We start from the raw sequence: 16,803 nt of genomic DNA, 5'->3' as shown, positions 1-16,803 counted from the left end.
ATCCCCTGAGGGGATGAAGCCGCTCTGGGAAGAGCAGAAGGTTTCAAGTTCCCTCCCTGGCAGCATCTCCAAGATAGGGCTGAGAGAGATTCCTGCCTGCAACCTTGGAGAAGCTGCTGCCAGTCTGTGAAGACAATACTGAGCTAGATAGACCAATGGTCTGACTCAGTATATGGCAGTTTCCTATGTTCCTATGTTCTGATCTAGCTAGACATTCTGGAGTGTAAGTTGGTTACTCAAGGTTTTTGCACTCTTGTGCAAAAACAAGTCTGCTGGGGCTTTACTATGAGCCTGCAGTAGCAGAGGCAGGTCCACTGCAAGCCCACAGCAGTGTAGGTGGATCAGCTCTGCCCATGTTACACTGCTTGGCATATGGGCCACTGAAAGTAATTAAAATATGACAGGCAGGAAACCTCAAATTACACTGCAAGTTATGCAAAAATCGGTTTTTCTGACATTGCTTTCTGCTGACCTAAGTCAGAGGCAAGATCAGTTTGCAGAGGACCCTGTAGCAAAGCCCTGTACTGCCCCTCCCGCTGATGGCACACTAGGCATTTGCACCCTATCTGCTTTGTACAACCACCTGGTAAATTTGCCAGAATCCAATGAAGGGTATACTAGGTGGCAGTGCACAGCAGCAAATGTTCCTCCTAAGAACTGAGGCTTCTGGGGTTAACTGGGTGGGCCTTCTTATGGGAGTGGGCCCATGGCTAACCTGGTTAACCCATGGTATCACCCTTGGTCAGTTGTTACCCTGGTATATGCAAATCTACCAACACGAATCTTTATATATGTCCATTTTGTACCCATATATGAGTCTGAGGTGAACATCTGGGCCAGTTTTGCTGAATGCTTGTCTTGGTACCTAAACAGATACTTGACTAACTATATTGCAAGGATGTGCATTTAGTAGTACAGGCAACTCATTTGAATTAATTCTGTATATTTGGAGATCAAAATTAGAGGACTTAGGTTTTAATATTAATAATAGTCAAGAGCCTAAAACAAACAAAAGAATGTACTGAAAGAAAAACATGGTTTGCCCATAAGCTTAACATATCTTCTGTTGCAATAAGACTACTTCATTTGAAACTCTTTTTTAAAGGAAGCATTAGCAAAACTTTGTTCTATTACTCTCTTTAGGATATATGTGCAGTCCTGTGGTCTTGGATAAAGATGGAGTCAGTGCTGCAGTCATAACTGCAGAGATGTCTGGTTTTTTGGCAACCAAGAACTTGTCTTTATCTCAGCAGTTGAAAGCCATTTACAATGAGTGAGTTTAATTTCATTGCATATTTACTGTTCTTTCTACATACAAGGTTATCTAGAGTTCTCAGATGATTTTCTATTCACAGTTATGGCTACCATGTTACCAAAGCTTCATATTTCATCTGTCATGATCAGAATACAATTAATGTGCTGTTTGAGAAGCTTAGAAATTATGATGGGAAAAATACTTATCCAAAGACCTGTGGGAAATTTACAGTTTCTGGAGTAAGAGATCTAACCACTGGCTATGATAGTAACCAGCCTGATAAAAAAGCTGTAAGTAGCCTTTAACTTTTGCTATTTTATTCCTGTGAAACTTTGGCTCACTGCATACTGAGTGTATTTGTGAAAGGTAAAAAGGTCATCTTAAACTCTATGCGTAGGCTTAAATGCAACCATATGTTAAGATATTATTTTGCCCTGATCTTAAATACCTTTGCTTGGAAGTAAATAGCCTTCATTTCACTCTAGATAAGTAGCCATGTTAGTCTGGCAGGTTGATTTTGGTTGGTGCCCATAGATGATGGGAAACCATTGTGGACCCAGTACAGGCACTATAGTCTGCACTGCTCACTTCCTACTTTGAACGTGGATGTTTCTTGGAGAGAATCTTAGCAAATACAAAAAGGTGTCCTGTAATACCTTAAAGACTACCAGATTTGTTGTGGTGTCGAGGGATTTTTTTTGTGATTTTTTTTCTCTTAAAATTAGTAAGTGTGTCTGGGATTGTTGCATATATTGAGCCAGTATGGTATAGTGGTTAGTGTGTTGGACCAGTGTTCCTTCGATTCCCAGATGTTGTTCACTACAACTCCCAGCATCCCCAGTTGCAATGGCCTTTGGCTGGGTATTCTGGGTATTCTGTTGTAGTCAACAACATCTGGGAATTCCTGTTAGAGGGAGCACTGTGTTGGACTAGGTCTGGGGGGACCTGAGTTCAAATCCCTATTCAGCATGAAACTCACAAGGTGACTCTGGCCCAGTCACTTATTTCTCAGCCTAACCTATCATATAGGATTGTAGTGAAGATAAACTTAACCATGTATAGCTGCTCTGGATTCCTTGGAGGAAGAGTGGGGCATAAATGTAAAAATAAATGTGACCTAGGTAAACCTAAAGAGTTCCTATAAAGGTGACTTGCAAGTTAACTGCTGCCACCAGGGCAGAATGTCAGTGATGATTCGTAGTATATTTTCACTTTCTGCTTTTGAAAAGTATTCTTGCTTGCATCACAGTACTTACAGTTACTGACAGTAATTACCACAATAGCCCTTTTTAACATCAATATAACACTAGTGCATTTAACTACTTTTAAAATGGATTATGTAAATAATTGTGGGAAAGTGGTACTGATAATGATTTTTAAAATTGATTTATTTTATTTATTTTTTATTTTTATTTTTTGCTTTTAAGAGATTAGCTTTTGACAAGCAGTGCTGGAGGCAAATATAAATATGCATATAATGTCAAATGTGCTTGTCCTTTCATGTACATTTCTGGCAGGTTGATTTTGGTTGGTGCCCATAGATGATGGGAAACCATTGTGGACCCAGTGCAGGCACTATAGTCTGCACTGCTCACTTCCTACTTTGAACGTGGATGTTTCTTGGAGAGAAAGATACTTGCTTAAGAATGCAGGTCATGCAGCCAGTTTGGCATCCCTAGTTCCTAATCATAGTGATTTCCTTAAGGAGCACCTTTTCCCAAGTGAGCTGCAGAATTTTAAGATCAGCTAAAGAGGACCTGCTCTCTAGCTTTCTGTTAGCAGAGATCTGTCTGGCAAGTATCCGAACTTTTTGGTGGCAGCGCCTCAGTTATGGAATTACCTTCTCGGGGGTGGTTGGCAGGCTCCCTCTCTTGCTCTCCCCCAGTAAAAACAAAAGTTTTATTCTACTGCCTGAATGTGTATTGTTCTTTGCTGTGCCTAAGTTTCAGGGCTTTTTAGCTCTGCTCTTTGTAAATTGCTGCTGTTTGTTTTCAGGTTTTAATTATTTAATCTTACTATTTTAAGTACTTCTTGTAAGTCACTGATATTTTATTTTCTAAAAGTCAATGTAAATAGATTAAACAAATTAACAATTTCTTCTCAACCTCTCACCCCCATCCTAAACCAACCCTTCAATCCCTATTGCCACAAATTGATTCTGATAGCTTCCAAAACTATGAGCTTCTGTAATATGTCACTAAATCTTATCATATATAACATTAAAATTCAGGTGGCAAATTCTAATGATGTTACCCCTCCGTGGTGCTAGGTGCTTCCCACCAGTAAAAGCAGCCAAATGATAACATTTACATTTAATAATGGAGGTGTGGCTACCATGCGAACCAGTGGAACGGAACCCAAAATCAAATACTACGCTGAGCTTTGTGTACCTCCTGGAAACAGGTATGGTTGGAAATTTTACTTTTTAATTTGGACTCTGCAGTAGACTATTGTCACAGAATAGCTGGATAAGTGGTTTTCAAAATTGTTAACTGGTTTTACTTGTTTTTATTCTGTTGTAAACTGCCCTGAGCCATTTTGGAAGGATGGTATATAAATCAAATAAATAAATAGATAGATAGATAACAGAGTTCTGTGATTACTTGCTTTAGAATAAAGTTTTTGCAGTTGGAGTAGATGAGTGAAACAATATGCCCATGGGGGCGAACTATTTGAATAACCTTACCTCCCTGCGTTTGGTGCAGCAGTCCCCTCTGCCAAAGAGAGAGAAGTCTCTTTAACAATGGGAACTGTTGCATCAAAAACATGGGGATGGGGCCATAGCTGAAGCTCCACAATTCGATCCTTGGCATCTTCAGGTCGGGCTGAGAAAAACTCCTGCCTGAAACCTTGTCTCTGCCACTCAGTGTAGGTAATACTGAGCTAGATGAACCAATGATCTAACTTGCTGTAAGGCAGCTTCCTATATAAAAACAGCTAACAAAGTGAAAGGAGGATAAATGGTTGTCTCCTGTGTACAAACGTTGATGTTAATTGATATTTTGTTTTCTGTTACATTACTGGATCTGTTGGTTTGTTGTTAGTATTACAATTCAGATCCCTTACATTATTTGTTTGATACATGTCTCATGTGTACACCTTTCTTCTTTGGATCCCAGCCTAGTACTGAGAAGTTTGTAGAGTTGGAATATTTAAACTTGCAAATATTCTCCAATAAAGTAGGAAGCAAAAAGAATTTAAAGGATTTCCCTTCTACAAAATCAGAGCTGCAAAAATTATTATTAAAATGTATAAGTGACACTTCCTCTTATCCAGATGCCTAGGGCCATGTAATAGGTTTGAAACCCAACTGAGACAGGGTTAGCATGTCCCTTTAGGCTCGCCATTTCCTCTTTTAGTGCCATCCCTCTAAAGTAACAAACTGGGGTTTCCTAATCGTCTGTGTCATGCCTTAGAGGCTGGAACCTGGACACAATTTTGAAAGTCAATGTGTCCAAGATCCAGCCTCTAAGGCATGACACAGACGATTAGGAAACCCCAGTATGTTACTTTAGAGGGATGGCACTAAAAGAGGAAATGGCGAGCCTAAAGGGACATGCTAACCCTGTCTCAGTTGGGTTTCAAACTTATTCCATGGCCCTAGGCATCTGGATAAGAGGAAGTGTCACTTATACATTTTAATAATAATTTTTGCAGCTCTGATTTCGTAGAAGGGAAATCCTTTAAATTCTTTTTGCTTCCTACTTTATTGGAGAATATTTGCAAGTTTAAATATGCTGTTCATTCTTTCAGATAGCTGTTACAAATCTCCTAGTAAAATATTATTAGGTAACAGATCTAGGAAATAGAGCACACTCTTGATACTCTCTAATTTTCATGTGAATGATTATTGCATTTTAAAATCCAAGTTTTGGACATTTTACTGTAGCTTGTCTTATTTTGGGTTTATTTTCAGTGATTTTGAAAAGCTGAAGAAAGTACTGGATGAACTGGCCAATGCTATTGAAAAACATTTTTTTGAACCAGAGAAGAATATGCTTCAGCCCAAGCCAGAATGATCAAGCTATCATCATCTCAGTCCGAACGTTTGTGTGTGTGTGTACACAATGTTTTTTGTCATGCAAAATTGGATAATATATATAAAGAGCAGCTGTTTTATTAAAGAACCAAGACTTCACAAATTTGGCTATAATTTAGCCTCGTTGAGAAGTATTTGTTCATGTTTCTTCTGTCGTGCATACAGTTGTTTTCAGAGAGCGAAGATGTCTTCCTGGGTGGATGCTTCTTCAACTAACAATTTATTGGTGGAACTTAATTTTGTTCACACTGGGAGCTTCCCATGCCTTAGAACAAAATGAATTGCAGGAAGTGCTCGGAGGGAGCAAGATAGAAATTCCATTTTACAAGTTGTTGTATAACATTCCATTGCATGAACTCTGTCACTTTTTCAAATCAACTCCCATCCCCCACCTATCATGCTTCCTGCTCTTGGAACTTTTTAATATCTTCACAACCATCTGACCTTTTCTGTTGGTGCATTTAAAAGTCTGTTAAAAAGTTGCCTCTTCACTCAGGCATCCTCAAACTGATCTATCTCTTCTGTTTTTAATGCTCTGCTTCTCTTTTCTTCCATGTCTGATCTCAAATTGTGTGTGTGTGTGTCTGTACTGATTTATATACAGTGCTTAACGATGTGGTAGGTACTCTAGAAATACTAATAACTGATATAGGGATCTGGTTTAATGGAACTGGATGCAATAAATCAGCATTTCTGAGACAATTCACAGTGCACAGGTTGCTTGTCATAGTTCTGACTCTTGAGATTGTAACAAAACAGTACATCATTCAATAATTGTGTACTTCAGTGGCAACACATGTTTGTCTGGATTTAGCTTTAAAAGATGCACATACCTGTAACTATGGGATGCTGCTAACCTGTTCAGGAATTCTAGTAACATGAGACAATTATTAAATCAGTTTTCTCGTGTGCTTTGATCAGATCCTTTGTAAGTCATTGGTTCTACAAGTGGTGGTCTATGCATTTTGCTCTGCCAGGTTGGAGTTTCAACCTACGATATATCTTGTTGGAACCAAGTGATAACTTCAGGAGAGCTGCTCCCTACAGTTTGAGCTGCTTGAAGTGTTCTGGTTCACTTAACAGTATACTAACATTTTTGTTGTACAAGAGAAAATATGAAAATTATGAAGTGCACAACTATTTTAAGGATAATATATTATTCATTCTGTAAAAATGACAACTTCCCTTCCTGAAATCCTGGAGTTGTAATTAGGACCCTAGGATTTCAGGAAGGAAAATCGTGATATTTACCATTTATTTCTTGACTTCTAACTTGAATGACAAATCAGGTGGAGCTTGTGCAGTTTTTCTTCAATGGAACTAGAAATTTTGGGACCCTGTTCTGATATTAAAACCATGCATGGATGGCAAGTTAAAAACATAACCTATCCATAACAGGTGTAGCATCTGTGTACTTACTGTAATTCACTTGATTGCGTGTTGAGTAACTGTGTTGTCTTGCTTGATATGCCCCTGAATTTCCCACTCAGTTGTATTTGGAAGCCTGAAATATTGTATAATCCTTCATTTATTAAGTGCTGCAAAATTATTAAACACTGTCCAGTGCTTTATACTATCTTGGATGCCCTGCTGTGTGTGTGTGTTTCCGCCACTCTTATCCGTAAGATAAAAGACTTCACTACATGAGGTTGCACAGATAGCCAGGGTGTCTTTAAAGTCTGCAGGCCAGTGGTTTAGTTACTGCAAATATATGCCTCAACTTCGTAATAACTTTCTGTTCAGGAAGGGAGTAACTATACAGAAGTGAAAGTGTTTAAATAAAGATCTGAAACTAAAGCCATAAAAGCCTGATGAAAGCAATTTAGTAATGCCCGTTAAAATATCATGCAACTTCTTCTTGCTTGATACTGTTCCTCAGTTCGATATCAGACTTTGTAATTACCTACACCTGAAATTGGCTAAAATGCCCATGAATGATGAATTAATGTTTTTTTAAAAAAATTTAAAAAGCAAATCCCAAATGAACAACAAGGAACAGATTATTTGTTGGTGACCCATCTTAAAGAATACAGAAAAACTGATTAGCTATATTTTTGTATTTTGGTGTGATGCTTTTCAGTATCACAGGCTTCACTATTTGAATTGCAGCAAAAGAAAAAGGTTAAACTACTTACCTCTATATATAATAATCAACTGAATGATTTGTCATTCACTGTCTCTGCACTTTTACTGTCTGTACTTAATGAAATAGGTTCTTGCCTACAAAATCTCATGCTACAAATAAACTTAAGACATAGGAAGCTGCCTTAAACTGAGCAGACCATTGGTCCATCTCACTCAGTATTGTCTACACAGACTGGTAGCAGCTTCTCCAAGGTTGCAGACAGGAATCTCTCTCAGCCTTGGAGATGCCAGGGAGGGAACCTGGAACTTTCTGCATGCAGATGCTCTTCCCAGAGCAGCTCCATTCCCTAAGGGGAATATCTCCCAGTGCTCATGCATGTAGTCTCCCAATCATATGCAACCAGGGCAGACCCTGATTAGCAAAGGGGACAAGTCATGCTTGCTACCACAAGACCAGCTCTCCTCCCTCTCCTCCCTTTAAGATACCGCAGGACTTGCTGTACTGCCATAACAACAGCGTCATAACTCAGTGGTGTGGCTGAGAAGACAATGTGTACACACCTGCTGATGTAAATACTAATCATTTTAAAGTCCTTTGTAGAAATAGACAGACTAATCTCCATAACCGAAACAGTGTGTTAGCAAAAAACAAAACTCAACAACATGCCCTAGTCCTACAAAGTCAGTTCAACTCTTATGTCAGCTTTGTTATCTGATCTCTCCCTTGCTTAAGACTATAAATTAATACTGCCCTTGTATATTCTCGCAAAGCACACAACATTCAGGTTCTGTATATAGTCATAGCTTTTACAGCATAAAAATAGACCTGGGAAAATAAACATGTCATTAGAAAAGAATTTGTCTTGATCCAAAGCCCACTGAAGCTAGGGAGAAAGCTTCCAATCACGTTAAGTAGGGCTTGAACGAGGCCTTCATTAAGGATAAGGTTGATTATTATTATTTGCTGCAAACTAATTAGAAATAGCAATACAGCTTTTTGCGGTTAAAATGAATACCAACAACTGTCTCCTAATCTTTATGATCAGACAAGGCTCAAAAGTTGCTATCTCTGACAATTATGATGCTATTTACACTAATGTATTATTATTTATTATGGTGTTATAAACATACACTAGAATTGCACAGTTGTAACACAATCAAGTTACACAATCAACTTGCAAATGTGTGAATACTCAAGTGTGTCAGTCTAGATTTTCTTTAAAGGAGAAGAGATAGATAAGATATAGAGCTGAGTGGGTCAGTACATGATTTCCTGTGCAACACTATACCACCTTTTTTAGAAGTCTTTTCACAAACTTCTGGTTTGGTGCTAAAGCTGAAGTGAGATAAGCTTTTATTTAAATGCATCCTTAGTATTGTGGCTAGTAGTATCCTGAAAGCCTTCCTCATCAGGTAGCTGTTTTTCTCAAAAGTTTCTTTTCAATAGTTGATTATAATGTTAGTGTTAATGTTAATGTGCTGTCAAATTTAAGTTCTATAGCTTGTAGGAAGGAAATTTGGCAGGGGGAGCACATTCAGTCTAAACTCTTTGGTTTAGAAATCTTTTTTGGTGGTTTTACAAATTGCCATTCTAAAAATAATTAAATGTTTTTCAAGCTTTTTAAAATTAAAAAGTAAGTTGCCTCAAATAAAACTTTGGCTGGTACTCTTTGTTAAATACCATTTAGAGGTATTTATTTTGTCCAAGAAAATTCTGCTGTGCTAGAGTCTTGCCATTTTGTCAGACATCAGAAGGTTGAACACATGTGTTGGAGACAGTGAATAATTATTATGATTAGAAAGCACCAGTTCATTTATCCAGCTGATGGGGAAAGAAGTATTGATAGGGGGAGGCCCTGAACTTCGACCCCGAAGTCCAGGGGTAAGAGCACCTCTGCACATGCGGCATGTATAGCATTAGTCTGCACATTGGCCACTAGCCTTGTCCCAGCTAATGTGAAACAGGAACTTGTCTCTTGTGGTTGCAATTGATGAGTCTCTTCTTATTCCATAATATTTGTAGAAATGAAAATGCCCAGTTATGTTTTTGGTTCCTTGTCCTCTTTCTTCACATACTGCCTAGGGAGCTTTTAGGCAAAAACATAAGAGTCCTCTAAGCTGGTTCTTCCTAGCTCAACTTCAGAGTGGAGGTGCTATCAGAGACTCTGGAGCAAACTAGCTGCCTCACCATGTAGATAACCATCAAACCTTGGGTATAGGGGTGGGAAGTCATCAGAAATCTGTGTGAAATGGGAACAACCTAAATAGAAGTTGTCTAATATGGGTACAATAATTTAATACATTAAATTTTAATACACTTTCAAAGTACCACCAAGTATCTACCAAATTGTTCTCAAAGAAACAAACAGGAAGCTACCTTATACTGAATGGCCCAATCCCATTCTCATGGTGGAGGGAAAGGGCCAATTGCCTACAATATATATTCAAGAAAAACTGCTGCTGTGATTTTACAAGAGGATATGCACTGCAGTGTATAAATCCTACCCCGCCTCCTTCATTGATCAGTCCAAGCCTGGCATTGGGTCAGCATCATTGGGCAGCTGCTGTGGGTTCAGGGCCCTCAGAATGGCCCTCGGCTGATCCCTGAGACCACATCTGCATCCATAGCTTTAATTTAAGTGGTGGCACAGTGAACTCTTGGCTAAAAGAATTGCTTTTCCCCCTCCCCCCAATCCACTAAGGCACATCCTACCACAAATCTGGAGGGAGGGCGTCCAGGGAGGTGCCACTGGGGTCATTTGCTGTGGGGCCCTTGGAGCCAACCTTGTGTCGATCGATATATGCAAAGGAATGAAATAAAGCAGGACACTGTTTAACTTTACATATCTTCATTTATTTTGCTATGTAAACTGCTTTGTGAACTACTTTTTCAGAAAGCAATATATAAATATTACTTGTCAATCATAGCAGTGCCTTTACACATTGGCTAAATTACTGCAAGTCTCTTACCAATAAATGTTGGAAGTGAAGGACTTTGCGCTGTCTCTTGTCTCAAAGACAGTGGAGGACAGACTAGTGAGTCAGAGGGCTAGAGGGTCAAGACATTGGTCATCCGTACTCTACTGCTCTGACACTATCCCTTTGATATGTAGATTGCTAATCTCAGGGACTTCCTTCCTTTCAGCCACTTCCTTCCTCTTCCCTTCTCTTCCCTTCCTTCTCCCTTGCAACATCCAAGCTCCTCTCCCCTGTACCATGTGTGCAGAGATGCAGAATCCATCTGTATCCAGCTAGATAGACAGATTAGAGAACCCATGTCCTCACTTTCCTATCTAGAATGGAGTTCTCTAATAAATACCACTTATATTGATTTGAAACTATGAACTGGCTCCAAGTTACTTTACTCTCGGCATACATGCATGCCTAACTAAATTCCGCTGTGTTGTGCCTCCGTGCACTCTGCTATAATGACAAAGGGTTTCTCTTACCAGAGAGAATTCCCAACAATAAATTGGGTAGAATATTGCTCCTTATTTTTTAAAATATCCTTTGTTTAAAGTGAAACCTGAAAATTTAGGGGAAGGACCTGGATTATCCTGGTGTGGGGTGAGGCTGACCTATGAATGCCTCTGTAGCTACAGCTGTACTTTCTTCAGAACCCTCTTTGTGAATAAAGTAGTTACAAACTAAGTTACACTTTTTGTGTCTTTGAGGTGCCAGTGTGTAAGACTGAAAAGCAGCAGTAATGTTAATTAGATTCTTTTATCTTTTGCTGACTGGAAAAGTTATGATGAGCCGTTGAGACATTGCTTGATTGCAGGATTAGCAACCAGACACTATACTGGTCCATATTTTATGTTTTATTTAGCGATGTAAGGACTAGAAACATAAATATAGCTGATGTTCTGCCAACAATTCTACCAGTAGTGCTTAATTATAAGCAGAGTCTCATAATTCTTGACTTTTCCCCAGTGTGGCAGAATTCAAATCTATTGTGTGTCAAGCCATAGCATGCTTGTATGCAGAAGGTTCCAAGTTCCCTCCCTGGCATCTCCAGATATGGCTGAGAGAGATTCCTGCCTGTAACCTTGGAGAAGCCACTGCCAGTCTGTGTAGATGATTCTGAGCTAGATGGACCTATGGTCTGACTTATTATATGGCAGCTTCCTATGTTTTTATAGTTCAAGGTGTGTCTTCACAGGAAGATCTCTAAACTAGTATTTTAAAAGTATTTCTAGTCTTCAGAGCTGCTTTGAAAGCCTTAAGATAATTAGTTCAACATGTGACTTAAATCAACTACCAGCTGTCAAAAAAACCCCAAACCTGTTTTGTTTTGAAACTCAAGATTCTATTATTTGGACCCTGTAAGGGTTTTTCAAAATTAAATTAGGACATATTTATACCAAAGGCGGGGGTGGGGTGGGAAAGCAAATCATTGGTTATATTCTGGCACAGACCCACTGAAACCAATCATCACATGCCCAACTGGCCAAAGTTCAGGGGTTCCTGTGGTTTGTGTCACTGTATTTTCTTATTTGAGAAAATACAACATGTGAAACAACCTGAGTCATAGTTTTGGAAAATGTGTTTATAGTGATAGTAAAGTCATTTCTGTCAGAGTGGCAGCATTTGGATTCCAATTCTCTCTCACACAGACAAGCAAACACAGATAACAGATATAGAGAGAGCTTGCTTGGCTGTAAATAAGAGAACATCTGATCTTGAAAGGGATCAAAATCATGATTATTGTAATTGGTTGGGATTACTTATAATTTTGAATGCTGCCTGCAGGCCTCAACATGTCTCAAGCAATATACTCGCATATCTCTGTAGCTTTGGAATGAGTGGCAAGATCTTAGGAATGAATGCTGGAAGATTCAGGAGTGAAAGGCAGGGAAATATGTATCCAGAGTCTATCCAATCCGTGCAGTGCAAATACCTATATTCATGGTGGTCCTCAGCTATTCTGCCCATTGGCACCTCAGCTGGAATAAATTGTGTACAGTACAATACGAATCTGCCCAATATAGTTTTAAGATTGGAAGCTGCACTGTTGAAGATAGAAGCTAAAATGTAGTTATCTGTTATCAATTATTGGTTATAACTTAGGTGTTTTCAGTTGGGCAAGCTACCATGACATTGGAAGATTCCTTTAAATCAAGTTGATATTGACAGAGACTCTTCTACTATATGGGTTCTCTTCAGGGACCTTACACAGGCCAGAGAGATTTTGAAACAACATGTAATAGATATTGAGTATCTACTGAGTATCAAACTTACACATGTAAATTTATTACCCAAATCTATTAATTTGGAAATAGTCAACTGTGGTTTCGAAGCAGCAGAATAACCCTTTAATTAAAAGGTTACTAGCCATAGGGGCTTTTACTCAGGCTTTTACTCAGGGCTTTTACTCAGGCGGGTGTAACACTTTACCATCTGCGGTGCTATTTGGGAAGCTTCTGAAAATCCCATATGGAAAAAACACTTGTAACTGTGGCTCACATGAAACTGAGACAACTGAGCACTTATTATTAAACTGCAAATTATATCAAAGAAGTCGGAGCATTTTAATAACTCCTTTGTTGTTGTCTTTACCAGGTCATTCAGAATTGTTTTATGTAGCATATGTGTTGGTAGACCGAAAACCAGATATAACATTTGCAATGTCTAAATTTTGTGCTGCTGCTTGTAAAATAATATGTGTGATCTATCTAACAAGGAGTTGAGTGTAAGGTCATACTGTACTGTGAATCATGGTTTGAACTTCTATATTGCAACTGGTTATAGACTGAATAAAATCCATTCATTCAATAAAAACCAAAATTCACACACCAGCTTCCAGAACACCAGTAGCACTACAGTAGAAAGAATGCCTGCTTTATCCACTTGCTGTACTTGCAGTTTTGTGCCCATTGTGGTGGTGTAAAAGATGTCAATTACTCAAAAAGTGAGCATTTAGGGGCATGTTGTCACGAGCTCACTCTACTGAAGAAGCTGGTCAGAGATTTATGACACAATAACCAGTTGGAATTGTAGCTCAAGTTTCAGCTTTACTGATAAATGGTAAGTTTTAACAGTCTCACCATGAATATGGAAATGAGGAATGAAAGCACCATAGACCCAGTTCTGATAACCCAGGCTTTCCAGTAAAACTTCAGACACCCACTCCAGAGTCACAAACTCTCTGACAAAAGTTCAAAGCAGATTAGACGTGTTGTTTCCAGCAGTTTGTTCAAGGCACAGGCTGCCAAATTTATAGTCCGCAGCCAGGTGCACTTAATCAACACTCCACCCCCGCCAGCTGCCATAGATTCAATCTGGCTCCTGCTGCCTTCTTGTCAGTCGACAACTTCACTGGCCTGTTCCTCCTCAGGTGCCTCCCCTGCCCCTCACTCCTCTCAAATGTTATGAGGTGGGGGCATGAAACATGTAAGATTTAATGGATTATAAATCTCTTTTGTTTTTTAAATTTCTAGGGGAAGCACCAGCATATTATTAGGTCTTCCTGTAGTAATTTGTAAGATGTATTCAACAGAACAGTTTCATTGGCTTGGCCAAGTTTCTACCAAACCAATGATATCTTCATTCCTAACACATTCATCAAACAACCAAAGCAGCACTTATACACATGGACATCACCAGATAGAATACAAGAAATAAGAATGATTACATTATTGGTGCAAGGACCTGGAAGAGCTCAGTTGTAACAGCAAAGACATGGTCAGGGGCCGATTGTGGAACAGATCACAAACTGCTCAAGTAGTTCTTAAGGAACTTAATAGGGAATTTCAGAAAGCTGTTAGAAGAGACAAGGAACAGTACTACAATGACATCTGTATAGACCTTCAGGATGGAAATAGACACGGAAAAACAAGGTAATGCTGAAGGTTCAAGCTGGTTTCAGAAAAGACCGAGGAACATCATTGCTGATGCACGCTGGATAATTGAGAAAGCCAAAGGATATCATAAAGAAATCAATATGTGCTTTATTGACTACAGAAAAGACTTTGATTGTGTTGACCACAGAGGCGTAACTAGGGAAAATGGCGCCCGGGGCAAGCACTGAAATGGCGCCCCCCATGCCCCTCCGCGCCCCCAACATACTACATTATACTTAGGTTTTTCCTCACAAGCGCCCACCGCCACCGCCAAGCCAGGCCACTGACTGGCCGCCAGGCGCCAGCAAAGCAATGGGGGGGGGCGCAGGCGGCACGGAAGGGACCACTCGTGGGGGAGGGGGCGCCGACACGCTCCCTTGACTGCTGCAGCGCTGCTGCACTGAGCAGGAAACATTTGTATTAACAAAAAATTAGAAAAAAAATTAAAAATATATTTTTTTGTCATGGCGGCGCCCCCCACGTGACCAGAAAAGATGGCGCCCGGGGCACCTGCCCCCCCTATAGTTACGCCTCTGGTTGACCATGTCAAGTTGTGGAATGTCCTTAGGAAAATGGGCATCTCAGAACATCTCATTGTTCTCATGAGAAACCTATACACAGGACAGGAAGCCATAGTCCAGGCAGAACATGGTGAAACAGACTAGTTCCAGATCGGCAAAGGAGTAAGACAAGGCTGTATAATTTCTCCTTATTTATTCAACTGAGATGCTGAACATATACTGAGAGAAGCTGGACTGGAAGAAGATGAGCATGGTTGTAAAGTTGGAAGAAGAAACATCAAAAAACTGCACTATGCTGATGACACCACTCTGATAGCTGAGAATGCAGATGATCTGCAAGCTCTAGTAATGAACATCAAGGAGCACAGTGAAAAAATAGGACTATGATTAAATGTAAAGAAGACTGAACTGATGACAATAGGTACAGCAACCAGCCTCAGAATTGATAATGAAGACATTGAAGGGGTGGATAGCTTCTGCCTTTTAGGATCAACCATCCACAGGAAAGGATCCAGCAGTCAAGAAATACGCCACAGACTAGCACTTGGTAGGGTTGCAATGAAAGGCCTTGGAAAGGATATTTAGATACCGTGACATGTCTATATCTACAAAGATTAGAATCGTTTGGAGAATGTCTTTCCCCATTCTGGGATGCAAAAGCTGGACTTCAAAGAAGCAAGACAGAAAAAGTATTGATGCTTTTGAACTTTGGTGCTGGAGAAGACTTTTGAGGATACCATGGACAGCCAGGAAAACAACAAATGGATCATAGAACAAATCAAACCAGAGTTTTCACTCAAGCCACAAATGACCAGGCTCAGACTATCATACTTCGGATACATTATGAAAAAACCCAGCTCCCTCAAGAAGTCCATAATGCTGGGGAAAGTGGAAGGAAAGAGAAGAGGATGACCAGCAGCAGGGTGGATGGACTCGATTGCGACAGCAATGAATGCACCACGGAGACCTCAAAGGCCAAATTGAAGACAGATCATCCTGGAGAGAGTCTATCTATGTATGTGGTTGCTAAGAGCCGACACTGATTTGAAGGCAGTTAATCAATCAATCAATCAATCAATTGAATAGAACAGCCTGCCTCAAACAGTGGCGAGCCCTCTGATGAAAGTTTTCAAACGGGGCTGGAAGGCCATCTTTCATAGATGCTGTAGGAGATTCCTGCACTGAGCTGAAGGTCTTGGATGAGAAGACCTCCAAGGTTCCCTCCAGGACTCTTCAATCTATTATAATTTTTAACAGCTACATGATCAGTTCTCAAGCATGATGAGCTATATGTGGGTTGCATTGAACATGGATGATATTTTATAACATGTATTGTATTGCTGAGTTACTGGTTTTGTATCAGTTCAGGCACACCCACCACTTGACTGCTTAGCACTTCCACTGAACTGGAGAATGGGGTGGACTCCATTCAAAAGTACCCTGCTAACTGGGCAAAGAGGCACCTTTTACCGTGGTGATTCTCTTTATTTTGCAGGGGGAGAGTAACTGGCCTTATCCACCCACAGCACAGTACCTCCAGTGACTGTTGCTGGTGTCTATCTTGTGTTTCTTTTTAGAATGTGAGCCCTTTGGGGACAGGGAGCCATCTTGTTTATTTATTATTTCTCTGTGTAAACCACCCTGAGCCATTTTTGGAAGGGCGGTATAGAAATTGGAATAATAAATAAATAAATAAATAAATAAATAAATAAAAGTATTGTTTGAGGGGCTGACCAAGTGACAAGGAACATCGGAAGCTGCCATAAACTGAGTCCGACCATTGGTCCATCTAGCTCAGTATTGTCTACCCAGACTGGCAGCGGCTTCTCCAAGGTTGCAGGCAGGAATCTCTCTCAGCCCTATCTTGGAGAAGAAGCCAGGGAGGGAACTTGAAACCTTCTGCTCTTCCCAGAGCAGCTCCATCCCCTAAGGGGAATATCTTACAGTGCTCACACATCAAGTCTCCCATTCATATGCAAGCAGGGTGGACCCTGCTTAGCTAAGGGAACAAGTCATGCTCGCTGCCACAAGGCCAGCTCTCCTCCCTGTGATGTCTCATTC

At 40.0% G+C, this 16,803-nt stretch overlaps 1 protein-coding gene across 3 annotated transcripts in view; it reads left to right on the top strand.

The window, feature by feature from the left end:
• PGM2 (phosphoglucomutase 2) overlaps window positions 1-6,872 on the top strand; it is a 40,661-nt gene extending 33,789 nt beyond the window's left edge. For 2 of the 3 annotated variants that reach the window (XM_053256133.1, XM_053256131.1), the window contains 4 exons: window positions 1,144-1,273; window positions 1,356-1,545; window positions 3,525-3,658; window positions 5,172-6,872. In XM_053256133.1, coding sequence (XP_053112108.1) covers window positions 1,144-1,273; window positions 1,356-1,545; window positions 3,525-3,658; window positions 5,172-5,274 — 557 coding nt within the window. In that variant the 3' untranslated portion in view covers window positions 5,275-6,872. Of the gene's footprint in view, window positions 1-1,143; window positions 1,274-1,355; window positions 1,546-3,485; window positions 3,659-5,171 lie in introns of those variants that run through there. The other variant, XM_053256134.1, reaches the window with a different exon arrangement.
• Window positions 6,873-16,803: the final 9,931 nt, after the last annotated feature.

The sequence above is a fragment of the Hemicordylus capensis genome, chromosome 5, assembly GCF_027244095.1.
Source record: "Hemicordylus capensis ecotype Gifberg chromosome 5, rHemCap1.1.pri, whole genome shotgun sequence".
NCBI classification, from domain to species: Eukaryota; Metazoa; Chordata; class Lepidosauria; order Squamata; family Cordylidae; genus Hemicordylus; species Hemicordylus capensis.
The sequence above is the reverse complement of the archived record's forward strand: the minus strand, read 5'-3'. Positions and strand labels throughout refer to the sequence as shown.